This window comes from Zosterops lateralis (genome assembly GCF_965231275.1).
Source record: "Zosterops lateralis genome assembly, chromosome: 3".
In the NCBI taxonomy this organism is placed as follows: Eukaryota; Metazoa; Chordata; class Aves; order Passeriformes; family Zosteropidae; genus Zosterops; species Zosterops lateralis.
Genome location: NC_139764.1, coordinates 52,635,981 through 52,652,548, shown reverse-complemented (window position 1 = coordinate 52,652,548; position 16,568 = coordinate 52,635,981). Strand labels below are relative to the sequence as shown.

The window sequence follows — 16,568 nt, the reverse complement described above, 5'->3', positions numbered from 1 at the left end:
AGGGATAGGCTACTGAAATGAATATGCACATATATTTGTGTGTGTTAGTAGAGAAAGTACATCACATAACTGGTTTTCAGGATACTTTAAAGGTAATGTGATACTTTTTTTGATCATAAAACTAGAACCTATGTACTATTCAGAGGCACTAGATTTAGCACAGAAGGAAATGACTAAAGGATCTCTGTTGTTAACACCATCCAGTGCAATACTTCCTTCTTTTAGTAAAGCAAGTTTGTCCATATGGTTGTGCATGTCCTGGTGTAGCTGTATCCAGCACTGTTGTTCTGTGTGTTACAGAGCCATTGAGCATTCCCTCAAGTATTTTTGGCTAGTGGGTAATATCTCTAGTTAAACAGAATTTTCCATTTTTTAGTTAGCCTGGTTTTTCTTGCTTAATCTGGATTAGATTATGTACTCTTACTCCTTGGGTATGAATGTACTGGCACTGGCATTAGAAAGAATTGCAAAAATAAACTTCATGAAAAACAAATAAAGATGATGAAGTACAGGAAACAGTGCATGCTCCTATACATATTTAGGAGTGTGGTTTTTGGAGAGGAAAGAAGTCCTCTGTGATAATGTGGTAACAGTAGCTACAATTCAAAAGGAACTTGAGGCTACTGTTGTTGACATCCATATCAAAAGACCTGTTAGTTTGATGGTACAGAATTTAATACTTCATATTTTTGAATCACTGTTCTGATACTTTTGAAACAACTCGGAATAAACAACCCATGGAACTGGCATAAATGCAGCCCTCTCTACCCAGGCAAGGGCAGTAAAAATGCTAGGCTCACAGCATACTCATGTAAGGCAGTGTGTGCAGTTTGCAAGAGGAAGCTGGCAAAGAGATGTGATTTGTTTGGCCATAAAAAGATGTGTAGGTATCCCTTTGCTTAATGGTAATTGTGTTTTCACTTGTAATTGTAAATGTTGTCTAATAAAAGCTGGGGTTTTTGTGTTAAGGATATTATGTGTGGGGGTGGTTGGAGTCTGTTAGAGATGTCTGGTGCTGTTAAAAAAATTGTTTTTCTCTGAAGGAAAAAGGGAGACATCTAGTGACTTAGGACTCCAGCAGTTTAAGAAGTTTTTTTCTCTTTCTTGATCTTCTAATATTTTATTTTAGGTTGGTTCCCGCCATTTAAGGCTTAACAGAGGTCTGGAAGCCAATGCACCTGCCTTTGACAGGTAAGTTTCATTCCACTTTGGCATCAACACAGCAGCCTGGCATGTATCCAGGGTTCCACAAAATCTTGATATGTGAAATATCTCTCAGATGATGTGGCAAATCCTCCAGGTGTGGCAGATTATTAAATTGGTTTACTTAATTTAGTCACTTTTTTGGTGCTTTTCTTCCTTCTTGTTTTCAGTGGTAATTGAATTAATTTGGTCTTCCGGCTTGTTTCTGTAAAAGTTTAGAAATACTGAGTGATATGCAAGAGAAAGGTTTGTGCAAACCTTCACAAGCCAACAAATGTGAGTTTACACTTACGATGCACAGAATATGTGTGCTTTACCACTCTAACAGAAATAGTTAAAGAGTAAACACTGCTTTCAGGACATTCTAGATTCGGTCTTTTCTTCATTGTTTTACTCCTACACAGAAATAGCAGTGACTTATTCTGTGACCAGTGTTGTATGATGCTATTATGCTGATGTTTTCTATTTTATACAAAGACTGGCTGTAAACATTTTTAAACCATTAAGACTCTGCTTGTTAGCTGGAAACTAGAAAAAGACATGCATTAGCTTGATTCCTTTGAATGTCTGACCAGGAAGTACTATCTCTAAGGATGTATTTCTACTGATATCCATGGGAACAGTGCCTGAAAAGCACATGAAGAATTTGGTCTGTGGGAAATTTTCACCTTGTAAGTGCAAGTCAAACGATTAATTTCTGTTTCGGTTTGGTTTTGGCAGATCAGGTTCTATGTTGATTTTGAGTCAGGCCACTTTATCACCACAACTGTTAGCACAGGCCATTATTGACTGTTAATGGTTTTGCAACACTGGAGACCCCAAACAGGGTTAGAATCTAAAGCGACTATGCACCACAGAAGTTTCTGCTCCAGAGGTTCTTGGCCTACATTCTCCAAGCTTTTCAGGGTCTTAAATCCTACTGAATTCAAGTGCCTTTGAGATTCTTGGTCTCGTGGCCATCTGGTGCTGTGATAACTTGCCCTGCCAGTGTGTCTGAAGCTCCATCCTTAGAGGTTTGCATTCTACAACAGAGATATTTCATGTAAGAAGAAAACAATAACTTATTCAGCATCTTTTTGTACTGCCCATGAAATTGAGAGTACCTCCGGAAGGAACAACTTTGTAAGACCTTTTAGCCCTGACCCTTATACATGTGGTGAATAGCTTTCTCCTAAGAAAGGTGAACATAAGGACAAACTTGCACTATTCCTTCTTTCCCTTGTGCCTGTAAGTTAGATGAATTTAGGGATCTCTCTGCTTACCAATCTGCAAAAGACAGTCCTTGGAAAATGGGCAAGGAATAAGTGGCTGCATATATGGAAAAGTACACTGGAATTTAACAATCTGCTACAGTTTTTCCAAGATATTAATTTTGCCTGTTACATTTAACTATGTGAGAAATGGATGGTAATCTTGTTAGATTTTTTTCATCCTCTGTCTCTCTCCCTGAGAAATCCACAGGGAGCTTTGCTTACAGTATTCAGACAGGTGACTTGAGCTTCAGTAGTTTTGTTGCAAGGAAGCAACACTGGCAGAGAGTGTTGATGCTGGGATCAGAGGGGTGCAACTATATTGGATGAGTTGGCATACAGAGGACAGGTTGCAGAATCAGGAATGCACCAGAAAATATATTTAGCTATATTTTCTGAAGGCAATGCTGATGATTTCTTTCTTTTCTCCCCTTCCATGGTTTTCTGTGTAACTTATTTCTGGTTAAAGGATTTAAAGAGTAATGTCAGAAGATATGTGCTTGCTGTTTTTCTCACACTTTGCCATTACACACTATTTTGCAGCATGTAATAACTTCTCATTTTTGCGAGTGTTTATTTTTCTTGTCTATTTCTACCCAGCTTCCTCTTAAGTACTACTACAACATTGTCTGTACATGATAGAAATCAACTTCAGGATCTAATTCTTTCTTAATGAGCCAGCACAGCTTCTGCAGACCATACATGCCAACTTGAAAAAGATGTATTGAGGGGAGAAGGGGTGTTTTGGCATCTGGCTAAAAGCTCTTAACTTGAGAGTCCCTAAATGTCAGGCTTTGAGATTTTCATGACATAGAGCAAAAAATCCAGCCCACTTTATACTTGTCCTATATTGTGCTTTTCCTGCAGAATCTGGGCCAGACAGCTTGGCTAAAAGGACCTTTATTCTGATCCAGTGCAGCAGTTCTTATGATTACTCATCTTTCTGCTTGATTTGAGTTCAGAGTTGAATGTCTGCATGTTGCAGTAGCTGAGAGATATTTGAACCCTGTCACCTGTGATGTGTGTTTGGACCTCTCTGGCCTTGGCACTGGAGTCATAGGCCCCATTGCTGCTGCTGACACTTAGTAGTCTCAGCTCTGTAAGGTGCCTGACAATTCCTGTTGAAGTGTAGTACATTTCCTCTCTTCTTGTCTTTTCTGTGTAGTTCCCAGGCTAGCAGCCAAGAGGTAGGAGTGTAAAGGGCAAAGCTAACAGTGACATAAAAGATTTGGGGGCTTATTTCCTAAGACACTTCTTTCTTCAATACAGAATACCATTTCTGTCAACTGCATACTTTCACCATTTTTACTTTAATAATTGATTGCAGGGAAACTGAGAAAGATGTCTGCAGATGGTGTGGCTAAGACTTTCTGCTGGATGAAACAACCAGTGATCTCTACTTTGTATTTTGAAAATGGCAGTAGGCTACATAACTTAGTTTTGTTTAGTACCTATTATGGTTACTTTTGCTGTAGGCATATGATGCTTCTGAAAGAGCAGTATGGAAAACAAGTGATCGTTAACCTATTGGGAAGCAGAGGAGGAGAGGAGGTGCTCAACAGAGCTTTTAAGGTAAAAGCAATAATTTTCATTTTAACCGCTGATTTCCCTTGAGCCTCCATGTTCTTCTGTTTTCCTTCTGGCCCAGGAAGTGATGAATAGTATTTCTAAAGAAATTATGTTAACTCTTAACCACATGTTACATGCTGAGAGTAGTGCTTCTTTGCTTCGTGGCTTAGTTTCCAGCACTTCCTTTCTGCTTACTTCTTCACACATTTGTGTACATTCTCTTTAACCAAACTTAAAAAGAAATTCCCTGAATACTCCTAAGGATAGTTCACATTTGCAAAAGTGAATCATAGCGAGTTTTGACATTTATGTAGCCGCCTCTGCAGTCAGGGCCCCCCTGGGATTGCCAGAGCTACCTGGGGGCCGGGCCCTGAGCCTCGGTCACTGAGCATGGTGACTTAGCATCACTAAGCTGTCGTGCTCTGATAGTAATGGGAAATAGCTATCTAGCACTGATTGTGTTGGGAATTGGCTGCCTGAGCACCAGATGACAGTTTGGTATATGAAGAGAGATTTTCCTGGCCCCTAAATATCCCCAGGCACAACTAATAACTGAAAGCAAGGATGTCAGACATTGTAGAACTAAAGCTGTGCTCCTTTTCTAGTGTGGCATTCTTTTTAAAACTAGTGTGAACTTAAAGCCACAGATTAGCCCTGAGTGGGATTTTCAGCAGTGCTATAACTGCCTGAATCTGGCTGGGAGCTGATGGAAGTCTACCTCCTTAAGTGCCTGTTGCTTTAGCAAACTGACATAGATACTTCAGAGATTATGTTCGTAAAACTAATGGTAAGATGATTTAAGGAGACACCTGTAGTAAGTGCCATGTATGTATCATTGGTGAAGAATGATACCAGCCGTTCTGAGCTGAAACGTTTACTATGTCAAACTAAGCAAAATACAAATTGTGGTCAGATAATGGTGCCTAATTTCTATCCCTCTCTGTTGCAATAGTGAACTATTACAGGGAGTGTCAAGCTTTTTGTCAGATTTTCTGTGTGACCATTTCCTCCTCCTGCAAAGGAGCTGGGAAGGACTGTCTACTTCCCCAGCAGAAAATGATGAAGTGAAGGTTTCCCCTTGTACAGGATGTGGCAAAAGAAAGTGTTTAATGACTAAAACTTGCAAGGTGGTGAGGAAGGCATAGGAGTGAAGTCTGGTACTGGTTTATGTTTTCAGCTTCTTACTGAATTTCTGTGTGACACGGCTAAGCCTCTGTAAACCTGTGGTTTCCCTCTCTTTGTAATAGTTTTTTCTGCTTTGTTTTGTAAACACCACTGAAATGTAAAGGTAAAAGATAAACCAGTTCTGAAATGCTGAAATAATTTACATGGATAAAAATGAGAGATTTGTTGATAATTTGATACTGATATTTTCTCAAATTCTCTCATTCTTGGAGACCATGTTCTAGCCAATATCATGCAACCAAACATTAAGTCAGAAACTGGGCAGCTCTAGAATAAAGACCTTGTGTTTGTTAATTTAATTTAAATACATTTTGTTCTGTTTAAATTGTTACATTTTTTGTCTATTTTAAAACTAAATAAACTCTGAAAATACCCTGTGAGCACGAAGAATTTAGACTGACATCACTGAAAACTAAAGTTTTCTGTTCATTCAGAATGACTCCTTGGTCATTTCTTTATCTTTGTGCTCTAAGAAACAGATGTTAGGAAAGAATATAGAGTTAATTTTACTTTGATGATTTTAAAGGGCTTGAATTTAAAATAAAGTAATTCATAGGGGTGTGATTAGGGTTGCGAGCTTGTCTCCCATCATTAGTTTCTCCATCTTTTTTTTGCTTTTATTTCTTTCTCTTCTCTCCATTCTTGCTTCAACCTTAGTAATTCTTATCAGAGTTGGTTCAAATTATTCTTGTAATTACTGCTGCTGGGCTTTCTTAATCAGAATGTCACGATTACCATTCATTTACCGTTCATTATGCATTACCTGAATCAGACCAGACCAAAAATCAATACTGTTCCCAGGAAATGCTGTTCCTTCCATAAGCATTCCCTATAACAGATGTAATTATGTTTACAGTAAAAGCAGGGCCGTAGTGTAGAGTTGCAAATACTCTGACAATAATTTACACTGCAGCAGTGGGTAAATGTCATCCTCAAGTGCATTACTAGTGCCAGCATCTGTCAGGGCAGATTGGGGTGTCAACAGTAACAGTCTAATGAAATACATTTTACAGGTCTTTGCAAGCACTGCCTTTAAATTTCTTTCTGCAGGAAAGGCTTAATGGCTTACTCAATACAATTATGCTGGTGTAACTGCTACATGTACACTTTTAATGTAATACAAGATTTGTTTTGTCCAGTGTGTGTCACAATGTAAGTGGAGAAAAGCATCCAACTCTTGGGGTGAGAATGTGCAGTGGGGAATAGACTAAGGCTGGCATAGTTTGAGTTAATGCAATTGTTCTCTCTGCCTTTCTTGTGGAGAACAGGATGTATTACTGTTGTATCTATTGCAGATACCTTAATGAAATTTTGCGGTGATTACGGAAATGCATGTGAGGTCATTGAAATAGGAGATGAAATACTGAGGCTGTTTGTGCCTCTTCTTTCACTTCTGCAGTTTACCACAAACACTTTATAGTACGTTTCCTGGGATGTAATTGCTTACTTACTTCCTCCCCCTGAGCCTGCCAGAGCATTGCTAGTGCTGTCCACCCTCATGCACAGTGGTAGCAGCAGCTCATTGCTGAAGGGCTGCCACCAGCCAAGGCACAATTCTGATGTATACTTTGCAGTTAAGAGTTTGAGTTCCCCTGCAGGAAAATTGGGTTCTAATAGTCAGGTTTACTTCTGAAGAAAACAAACAAGGAACTTCAGTTGCTTTTTTCATGTCTGGCCTTTCGAAATTCCCTACAAACTATGTGATTAACAGTCAAGGCTTATTAATGATAAAAGCATGCTGGTATCAATCCTTACATGTGGCTTGAGCAGGATTTGTTTTCCTTCATTCTCTTATCTAAACAGAAACTGCTATGGGCCTCTTCCCATGCGGAAGACAGTCCCATGATAAACTTTGACTACCACCAATTTGCAAAAGGTGGGAAAACTGAGAAACTGGAAAATTTGCTGAGGCCTCAGCTGAAGTTGCATTGGGAAGACTTTGGAATCTTCGTAAAGCGCGAGCATGTAAGTCCACGGTGAGTGTCTCTGCCCCTCTGTCCCACTGTAGCCGTGCACTGCTTATCCTGACTGTCCCAGGTTTCTTGCTGCGTTTGGGCCGTGACAGTAAATTGCCTATATTGAAATAAAATTTTCAGAGAAACTGTAGTCTTGGTGCTAAATCAATGATTTGACTTAATTGCATCTCCATGGTTTCAAATCTGCAAATGTACTAGTGCATGGATTTGCTAATATGGTGTTGCAGATGTAGTCAAGTAATTAGATGTGTTAATGGAATATACTGTGCACAGTGTGCTTGCACCGTCAAAATGTGGGTGGGTATATTCAGGCTGAACATTTGATGATCTTATTCAATCAACTCATGATTAGATGTTATTTTAAAATGTACCATTTTCTCCTCCCTCCTCTTGTGTTTGATTACCAAAGTCTGCAGACAGGTACTTTTCGAATGAATTGCTTGGACTGCCTGGATCGTTCTAATAGCGTACAGTCCTTCGTTGCACAGGAGGTGAGTTTGTCACTTCTGTGGGATACCTGTCGTACCTTCATTGGCTGTTCCATGGGAAAGACAGGAAAGAGGCTGTACGTCTCAGTTATGTAGGTCTGTCTTGCCAGCTCTATGATACAGAATGATGCTGGCTGGAATACTGAAGACAAAAAGCAAAAATACTTTAAACATTTAAAAACAATGTAATTTTCTTTTTTTGTGTTTTTTTTCTCCTTCTGCACCTAATCCAGATACTGTTTGCTCAATTAGAGAGCCTTGATTTGAACTCTAAGCCTATAATTGAGCGCTTTGTGGAATCTTACAAGGAGATGTGGACTCTCAATGGTCAAAATCTGAGCAGAGTATTTAGTGGCAATCGTGCTGTTGAGGGGAAGAACAAGGTAAAGAAAAATGGCAACGCTCTTTATTCACAAGTAAAGAAAGATGTCCTGTTTATGCTTCAGTGTCACTTGCATTCATAATTCCTGTCTGCTGTAGGTTGGGAAGCTCAAGGATGGTGCCCGTTCTGTGTCTCGTACCATCCAGTCAAATTTCTTTGATACAGTAAAGCAGGAAGCCATCGAGTTGCTGCTCATGGGTGACTTCTACCGTGAGGAATATGCAGACAAAGGCAAGATGCTCATGGACCAGACTGCACTGCTGGGTAAAGCCAGTCTAAACTCTTCCTTTTGTTTTTGCATCTGCTTTTAGCGGTCAGAATTGTACCCTTTTGACAAAAAAATCAATAAATAAGCTGCTTTTGCACAGATCTGTTGTTTAAAGCATCACTTTCAAGTGACCATAGCATAACCCTTTTGCTTATTTCTCATATTTTGTTTTGAGCTTTTGATTATGTTTTTCTGCTCTTTGATAGTAATATTCTCTGACAGTTTAGAGTTGGACCAGAGGGAAGGATTTTAGGGCTATCTTCCCGATCTGTCCTATCTGAGTTTGTCTTGAGGAAGTCTCTTGAGCTCAGCCTTTTTATCTCCTTAGTCATGTCCTTGATGTTTGCACATGCTTTTAGCCATTTGGATCTTTAAAGGCACATCTCTGTTATTTTAGTTCATTTCCTGCTTTATTCCAGGCTCCTAATAGACGACACCATGGACACATTTGTTTGCACCCATCTAGAATAAACTCAGCTCTCTCTGAGAAGATATTTACATGCAAAATATTGGATAATTTCACCCACAACAAGTATTGGTGGTCACTTTACTCCAGAGAACCATTCAGCATCACTTCAGTCCTGGGCTTGTTCCCTGATGTTGACCACAAAGAAAATATAGATTACTTTTCTATGCCTGACTGCCAGTGCAAGTCGGGTAGTTAAAGATTAACTCTGCTTCATTTGCTTAGACAGCAAAAGCACACTGCTTATTCTGTACTCAGCAAAATAAGTGAATATAGCAGGGGTTTTTGAGGAGTTCTTATCAGGCTAGAGAGTCGTGGCAGTGATAGATTTGTACTGATGTGAGACTGTGCTGCTCTCCATCTTTCCTTCCACATTCTAAACTTCTAAGGGCTTCAGTTAAAGTTGTGGCTTCTGACATGCTTGGTTGCTTGTCCTGGTCCCAGGAATCAAGTTCATTGGCCTCCTAGTGTGTAGTATAATGTTGTGATTTGGATTTAATATGAGACTAATAAATGAGTGAATGCTTGTCTGTTGTACTTGGTTGCCAGCTGGGTTTAAACCACAGCAGGTTGGTAACACACTGAGGGTTTTAGTTGTTGCTATATAGTGTTAATGTTAAGTCAAGGACTTTCCAGCTTCTCATGCACTCCCGTTCAGAAGGCTGGAGGGCTACAAGAAGCTGGGAGGGGATGCAGCCAGGACAGTTGACTCCAAATGGCTAAAGGAATATTTCATACTAAATGATGCCATGCTTGATATATAAATTGGTAAGAGGGAAAGCTGGCTGAAGTCTTCTGCTTTGGAACTGGCTGGGCACTGTGCCACACTTGTATATTCTAATTTTATTATCCTTTTCACCCTCCCCTTTTCTGTCCCATTAAGCTGTCTTTATCTCAATCCCTGAGATTTCTCACTTTTACTCTTGTGATTCACTCCAGCATTTTGCTGTGGGGGCAGGGAGTGAACGAGTGGCTGGGATAAGCACTACTAAGCACTGTTTGCCCATTGGGGTTAAACCATGACACTGCTGTAGACTAAACTGAAAAGATTATGGGAGATAAAAGATTTTTTTGCTTATTACCTGAAGAAGTACAGAAAAATGTAAGTTAAAAGTGAGTGACCAGCCATTCCCAAGGTTTCAAAGGGTGCCTGGTTTCTGGAAGAGAAATTGCTGACATCAGCCCCAGTTATCTTGTAGCTATTGCCGTAGGAGTTATTCCCTGCCTTTTGTATTGTTGCTGCTGGGGTAATATTATTGTTTCAGAGTGACTGTGCTGCTGCAGTGTGGATGGTTTCTGTCCTTTTTACAGCACATTCTTCTTTTACACATCATCTTTCTCTCTCCCTTCTTCTGTCAGTAACTCCAAGTATTTTGAAGGCTATGTCAGAGCGTCAGTTTGAATTCACAAGCTCCAAGCGTATTCGTATTGCCACGGGGACCTGGAATGTCAATGGGGGAAAGCAGTTTCGAAGCAACATCCTTGGTACCAGTGAACTGACAGACTGGCTGCTGGATTCTCCCAAGCTTTCAGGAGTTTCAGAATTTCAAGGTAAGACTTCACAGTCAAAATGTGTTAGCAGTATTTGCTGGCATCTCTAGAGACAGTGAGTCAGGACACAAGACTTGACCAGCCTTTCAAAGGCAGTACATTTTGGAGCACATTTTCTATCAGTTCCTAGGAGTGTGTTCAGCCCTTCCATGCTTTTGCTGCGGCCTTGCAGAAATAGGATGGTGTGTGAAGAGCTCCTGACAGTCAGAGTTCTTTGAACACTTTGAAACAGTCCACGTGACTGTTTCAAACTTCCAGCAAGTCAGAATTCAGAGCTCTCTTTCACGCCATCGTGGGATGTATCTGCCTATTCTGCACCTTGTATGTAATTTTCTTCTTCCATATCTCTGTTCTTTGTTCTTTATCATGACTGGGAGCTATGTGCTTAGATGCCATCAGAGCATCTCCTTGGTCTCTCATCTGGAGCTAAACATATCTATACAATCTGGACTACGAGCTTCTCTGGAAATGTTAATATCAAAGCCTTCAGACAAAAATACTTACATTGTAGAAGGCAATATTTCCTTTCTTTAGCAGTATAGAAAACTCTTACGCTTGTGGCTTGATGAAATTAGCTGCTGAATTTCTTATTTATAGAAAAAGGTCAGGTATTGTAATTGATTTACAGGTTTTTTATAAAAGTAAATGAAAAGGGAATATTCTGTCATTTAAAAATTGAGTGGTTGCAAAACTACAGCAAAACCCATGCTTTTGTTGTTACAGTGGAACATTTAGTTTCCTGCAGGCATCACATGCATAGTCCTGTACTTAACCTTGTAGCTCAGGAGTACATTCCTCAAGTCCTTGGCTCCCTTATACAAGTTGTCTCATTTGAGTGGTACGTGGTTAGGTGCAGACCACTGTATTCTGAGCAGCCTAGGTAAGTGATTAGTCCAGTCTAGTCTGTTTCAGAAACACTTCAGCTGTGTTAGCACATGACTGTGCCCATAATACTGAAATTTGTTGAGAGCCTGTCATGTGTTAGCCTTGCCAGACCATCTCCTGAGAGAACGAGAAGTGCAGGGGTACATGGAACAGGCAGCTGTGAACATGGTCTGAGCAGCTTTTGGAAGAGAGCTGAGTTTTGTGAGTGGGCAGGGCTAGGGTGTGACTGTGCAAATGTCTGTATCCATGTTAATGTCAGTGCAGTGCCTACACAAATGGGCAAGTGTTCAAAGACAGATGCCCAAAATTATTAATGGGAAATACATGTGACAGTGCCTGTCTGGTTAAGCTAGTAAAGGAGGCTAGCTGTCATGCTAGTTTCACCCTTGTGTCTGCACAGAGTTGCTGCATATTTTACTTTTTATTTGTGATTTCTGAGTCAGATCTTATTTAGCTTCCTATGTTTGTCTATATTTAGATCTTCATGTTGAATTAAGTTACTGTCACTATGGTCATATGATACTTAAAAAAACCCAAACAACTCTTTAGGCAATGGACAGACCTAATGGGTCAACAGATTTGCTTCACACTATTTTATGAGAGCATCTGATCTTTGGTATTTCCTTAATGTAATATCCACAGAGCCAGGGAAGGGGGGGTGGGGGTAACTGTGCTCTAGGGTGATCTAACCTTAAATAGAGGTGATCTAAGAAGGACTTGGAAGAAGAGACAAGAAGAAACTTCAAAAGCATCCTTAAACTAGATAAATTTACTAAAAGCGTTGGGATGGAGGTGACATACTGGTGTGTATGTGACACATACACAATTAAGGACAATTAAGTTCAGTTACATAGGAATCTGTGTCAGAAAGGAAGAGCGTGTTGGGTAAAATGACAAGCAAGAAAGAGATGGTGAGTGATGAGATGTTGTGGCTTTAGTGATGAGTGGGGTGGGGGAGAGAGATCTTAACACTGCTACAATATAATGTTCTGTTCTGAACTGCTTCCTGCAAGAGAGATGGAGACCAACTGGTGGGAGAAAAGCAGGAAAAAAATTCAGAGGAACTGCAGGGGATGTTTTATGAGATTAGATTAAAGGAGCTATGAATATGTATAGCTTGGCAGGGGATACACAAGATAGAACTACAGGAAGGATCTCTGACAGAAATTAGAATACAAGTCATTAGAAGAAACAACAAAATAGTAATTCTGTTTTGACTTTTCCTTCCTGCCAACAGATGATGATAGCTGCCCTCCTGACATATTTGCAGTGGGATTTGAAGAGATGGTTGAGTTAAGTGCAGGGAATATTGTGAATGCCAGGTATGTAAAAAAAAAAAACACCAAACAAAACACCACGAACAAAACCCCCTAATCAACCAACCTAAAAACCCAACCAACCAAAAAAACCTTGCAACTGTAAACAAACCAAACCAACCAAACAAACAAAACTCCAACACAAAGAACATATCTTCCCCAAAGGAACTGGCCATGTTCATTTTTATGGTAATTTGTATCGAATACTCCCTTCCGAATCTGTTGCTTGCAACCACAGCTGGAAATATGTTTCCCATTACCAAATGTCATTGGGATGGTGTTGAAAGTGCTCTTTCTCTGTGAACCTCTGTACAGTAGAATACACTGTTTGCTAAGCCTTTTAAGTCTTTATGTTGGCAGAGAAGAATTCTGATGGTTGAGATTGATTTAACACTTGTCCTTAAAGCCCTGTTTGATGTTGGAAAAACGTGTTCAATGACTACAAAACTAATTGTTATTCATGTGGGAATTCTAAAATTGTCTAAAAATGTCTCTGTGGCTAATTGTATTTGTGAAAATTATGGCTAGAGAAGAAGTTAAATGCAAAGCCTAAGGTTGGCATATCAGCATGTGCAGTAGGCTGTTGTGTTTACTGGTCCTTGTGAATCTGAATGGAGGTGGAGCCCTGAAGATCATGTTTCCAATGGTGATTCATCAGGCTGGCCAGTTAATTCTGTTTTGGGAATGGCAAGTTACAGCAGTGCTTAGTGTGGCTGCTGGGCTGGCAGTATATCTGCATGGATATGTTGACTTTGGAGAAAAGAAAAAGCTAGATCCACTGAAGTGAAGGCATATGCAGCTATTCACAAACCTTAGCGAAGAACAGCCAACAGCTGTGAGCAGCCAGTCACCTTCCACTCAGAAAATCCCAAGAAGATTTCTCCACTGTGAGCACAGGAAATCTTACAAGTCATGAGATTGACATGGAAATTTGTTTTTATGGTTATGATTGCTGTAATCAGCTTCCAGTTACAGAATGGGTGTATCCAGTGTCATGTGAGTGTGGATGTTTCTAAGTGTAGTAGACAAAATCCCTCACACATCCAGAAGCAGGATAACTATTTGTGTGCTGTGCCTGGGCTCACTGACCCTGCTGACTCGAGGCTGGCTTACAAGGAGGTATTATCAGTCTCTGCCATGCATTCTACAGCACTTCAAGTTCTACAGCCTAATGGGATCTCTGTAAACCTAAGGCACAGTTAGTCTGTTCATTTTATTGACTGTATGTGGTTTGTTTTGATTCCATTAAATGATTTTATGTTTGTTCCAGTACAACAAATAGAAAAATGTGGGGAGAGCAGCTTCAAAAAGCAATTTCCAGGACTCATCGCTACATTCAGCTGACATCAGCACAGCTTGTTGGTGTTTGTCTTTTCATCTTTGTACGACCATATCATGTCCCCTTCATCAGGTAAAAAAAAATAAGCCAAACCAAACAAAAAGAAAAAAAACCCACACCCAAAAAACCCAGTAAACCAAACCGAAAACAAAAAAACCCCTCAAAATAAAACTAATCTAACAACAACAACAAATCCCTAAACAACCGAACAAAAAAAACCCCAAATCCCCAAAACCCAGCCTGTGTCTTCAGTAATATCTGGTGTTGGAGTGTGGCCAGAGAACATCTTGATGGGAGTCATGCAAACCTGGGTTCTGATATCTGCTCAGCATGGAGAAGCAGCATTCTTCCAGACAGCAGTAGGCTGGAGTCCATCTTCCTGGGTAGCACAAAGGCCAGGTAGCCTCAGTGCCTTTCTCCAGTTAGCTGAAAAGCCAGACATGCTCCAGATGGGCAGTCAGGGTGTAGCACCTTGTTTTGGGTGCTGTCTTTCTGGGAATGACCTGGGCTAGTTAATCCAAGAGGGCTTGATGCACCAAGTGAAGGCAAGTGCCTGCCTCTGCCTTCTAGTCACTTCTAGCCCTGTCCGTGCTGTTTCCTTATGGAAACAGGGGTAGTTCTAGACCTGAAAAGAATGAAGGAAAGAGACCGAATTTTGGCCCCTGACATTTTATAGAATTGAGAGGTAGGAGAACCTCTGAAGTGTTTGTCTTTCCTAGATGTCATGAGAACCAGAACTGTGTGCCCAGTCAGGAGGGTGCAGAGCTGTGTATCCTCTGCTCTCAGCTGTCTCTGGAGAGTGACCAAACTCCTCCTAGAAAATTACCAACCCATGGAAATACTTGCATTAAAATGCCTTTGCTGTGGACAAGAGCTATGCAGGCTAAGTGTAAAAGAATTATGCAGGCTAAATGTAAATGGTTAGGAAGTGAATAATTAGCCAAAGCTATCTTTGGACATCTGTCTGATCTTAAAGCCTTGAGATCCAAACACTCCTCTCTACTGCATATCAGGGCACTGATTGGTCACTGCATTTTGTGATTAAAATATCAAAAGCTGCCTCTTTCTTCCCTGTGATCTTATATCCACTGAAAACCTCAGAAGAGAGCTTGAGCAACATCTGGTGCTGTAGGCCAGACAGAGCAATGCAATCCAGCTAACTCTGATGGTCTTGCATTGCTGCTTTCCAGTAATCTTTCTTCAAAATGATTTTAAATAATCCTTTTTTTGCTGCTATGAAGCAGCCCAAAGGAGAAGTGTTTTCTCAGCTTGTGACTTTTCACTCGGCTTACAAAATATTTGAGTAATCTAGTAGGAAATTCATGGTTTAAATGGAAATCAGAAGCAGAACAGCACAATGGTTCTGTTGCAATTGTCAAACTGCCGGAAATTGGATGTACCCTTTAAAACTCAAGAGAAAAAGGGAAGGGTTTGATTTTAGTGACCAAGTTTCATCATTTAATGCAAATGTGCTGCTATGTGCTATGTGAGCATAATCAAACCCTACCTATATGCTTGCATTTTTTTCCCATGTCTAGAAGAGGAAAGGAAAAAATGATCAGAAATGCAAAAAAATGCTTCTGTGCTTACAGATATTGAAGAGGTTTAGACAGAAGATAGAGAATAGAGAAATAATGAGATTTTTACATCAGTGAAAGGATTGACAAAATACAAGCAGTTGAATTTACAGTGGGTTATCTCACATAACCTTTGCCATGAACAAAAGTCAGCTGAATACCAGTCAGGAGATGAGTAGTCAAGCAGCAGGAAGGGAGAACTTTAGAGTGAAAACAGTGCTTCTGCAGGAGTGCTTAAAACCCATTGTTTCATAGAAAACTTTGATGTTCCGCCTTTGCCTCCCCGAGGGCGTCTCCTGGTGGTGTGCTGCTGTCTGGAAAAGACAGGAAATTAAAGAGGGAGAAAAAAAGAGGGAGGTACAAAAGATGGGGGAGGAAGAGAGAGAAGAAAATTAAGGGGGTGAGGAGAGGAGACCTGTAACATCTTGTATCATTTAGATCACGAATTTCTGAGAATAACTCGAATAAGACCTAACAGTTTTCTGCACATCCCTTCTGAAAATCAGTAATATTTTAGTCAGATCTGCTTGATGTTTTCTCTGGAAGGTAAAATTTTCTCACTGGGAAAGACATGCATGATGCTGGGGTTTGCTACAACAATGATCTCTTCATTTACTTATCTAATCAGACAGCCATGCTTTGTTCTTGGAGTAGCCTGGCTATTTGGGAGAAATTGCCTTGAGAGCAGGTGGTCTGCTTTATCAGTTTATCTTTCTGCATTGAAATATGTGCTAGTCATCACGTTGAAATACTAAGTAATTAGCAACATGGAGACCTTAAGCAATTTGTCATCAGTACAGAGCTGATATGAACAGTAAATTGTTAACTGTCTGAAAAGCAGATTCCCATAGGTTAAAATGTAAAAGGAAGCATAATAGTAAATTTAGTTACTATCAGTATTTTAAGGATCATGGTAGAGGTAAACTTGAAAAGTATATTCTATAGAAATTCCCAGTATTTCAGAAATAAGGTCTTGCTGAGACAAGAAAAGGCAAAAAATATTTTCAAATAGTTTTGTTTCTGTATTATGGTATTATACTTAATTTGAAATATAAGTACATGAACATCCAGAAACTAAAAGATGTGCCTAAAAGCAGCAAACTTTCTAGAGGG

At 40.0% G+C, this 16,568-nt stretch overlaps 1 protein-coding gene across 3 annotated transcripts in view; it reads left to right on the top strand.

The window, feature by feature from the left end:
• Positions 1-16,568, top strand: part of SYNJ2 (synaptojanin 2) — a 64,551-nt gene that overhangs the window by 29,194 nt on the left and 18,789 nt on the right. For all 3 annotated transcript variants that reach the window (XM_083856581.1, XM_083856582.1, XM_083856583.1), the window contains 9 exons: positions 1,130-1,191; positions 3,929-4,025; positions 7,011-7,183; positions 7,593-7,674; positions 7,905-8,054; positions 8,152-8,317; positions 10,147-10,338; positions 12,461-12,545; positions 13,810-13,950. In XM_083856581.1, the coding sequence (XP_083712707.1) occupies positions 1,130-1,191; positions 3,929-4,025; positions 7,011-7,183; positions 7,593-7,674; positions 7,905-8,054; positions 8,152-8,317; positions 10,147-10,338; positions 12,461-12,545; positions 13,810-13,950 (1,148 nt within the window). The remainder of the gene's footprint in view (positions 1-1,129; positions 1,192-3,928; positions 4,026-7,010; positions 7,184-7,592; positions 7,675-7,904; positions 8,055-8,151; positions 8,318-10,146; positions 10,339-12,460; positions 12,546-13,809; positions 13,951-16,568) is intronic.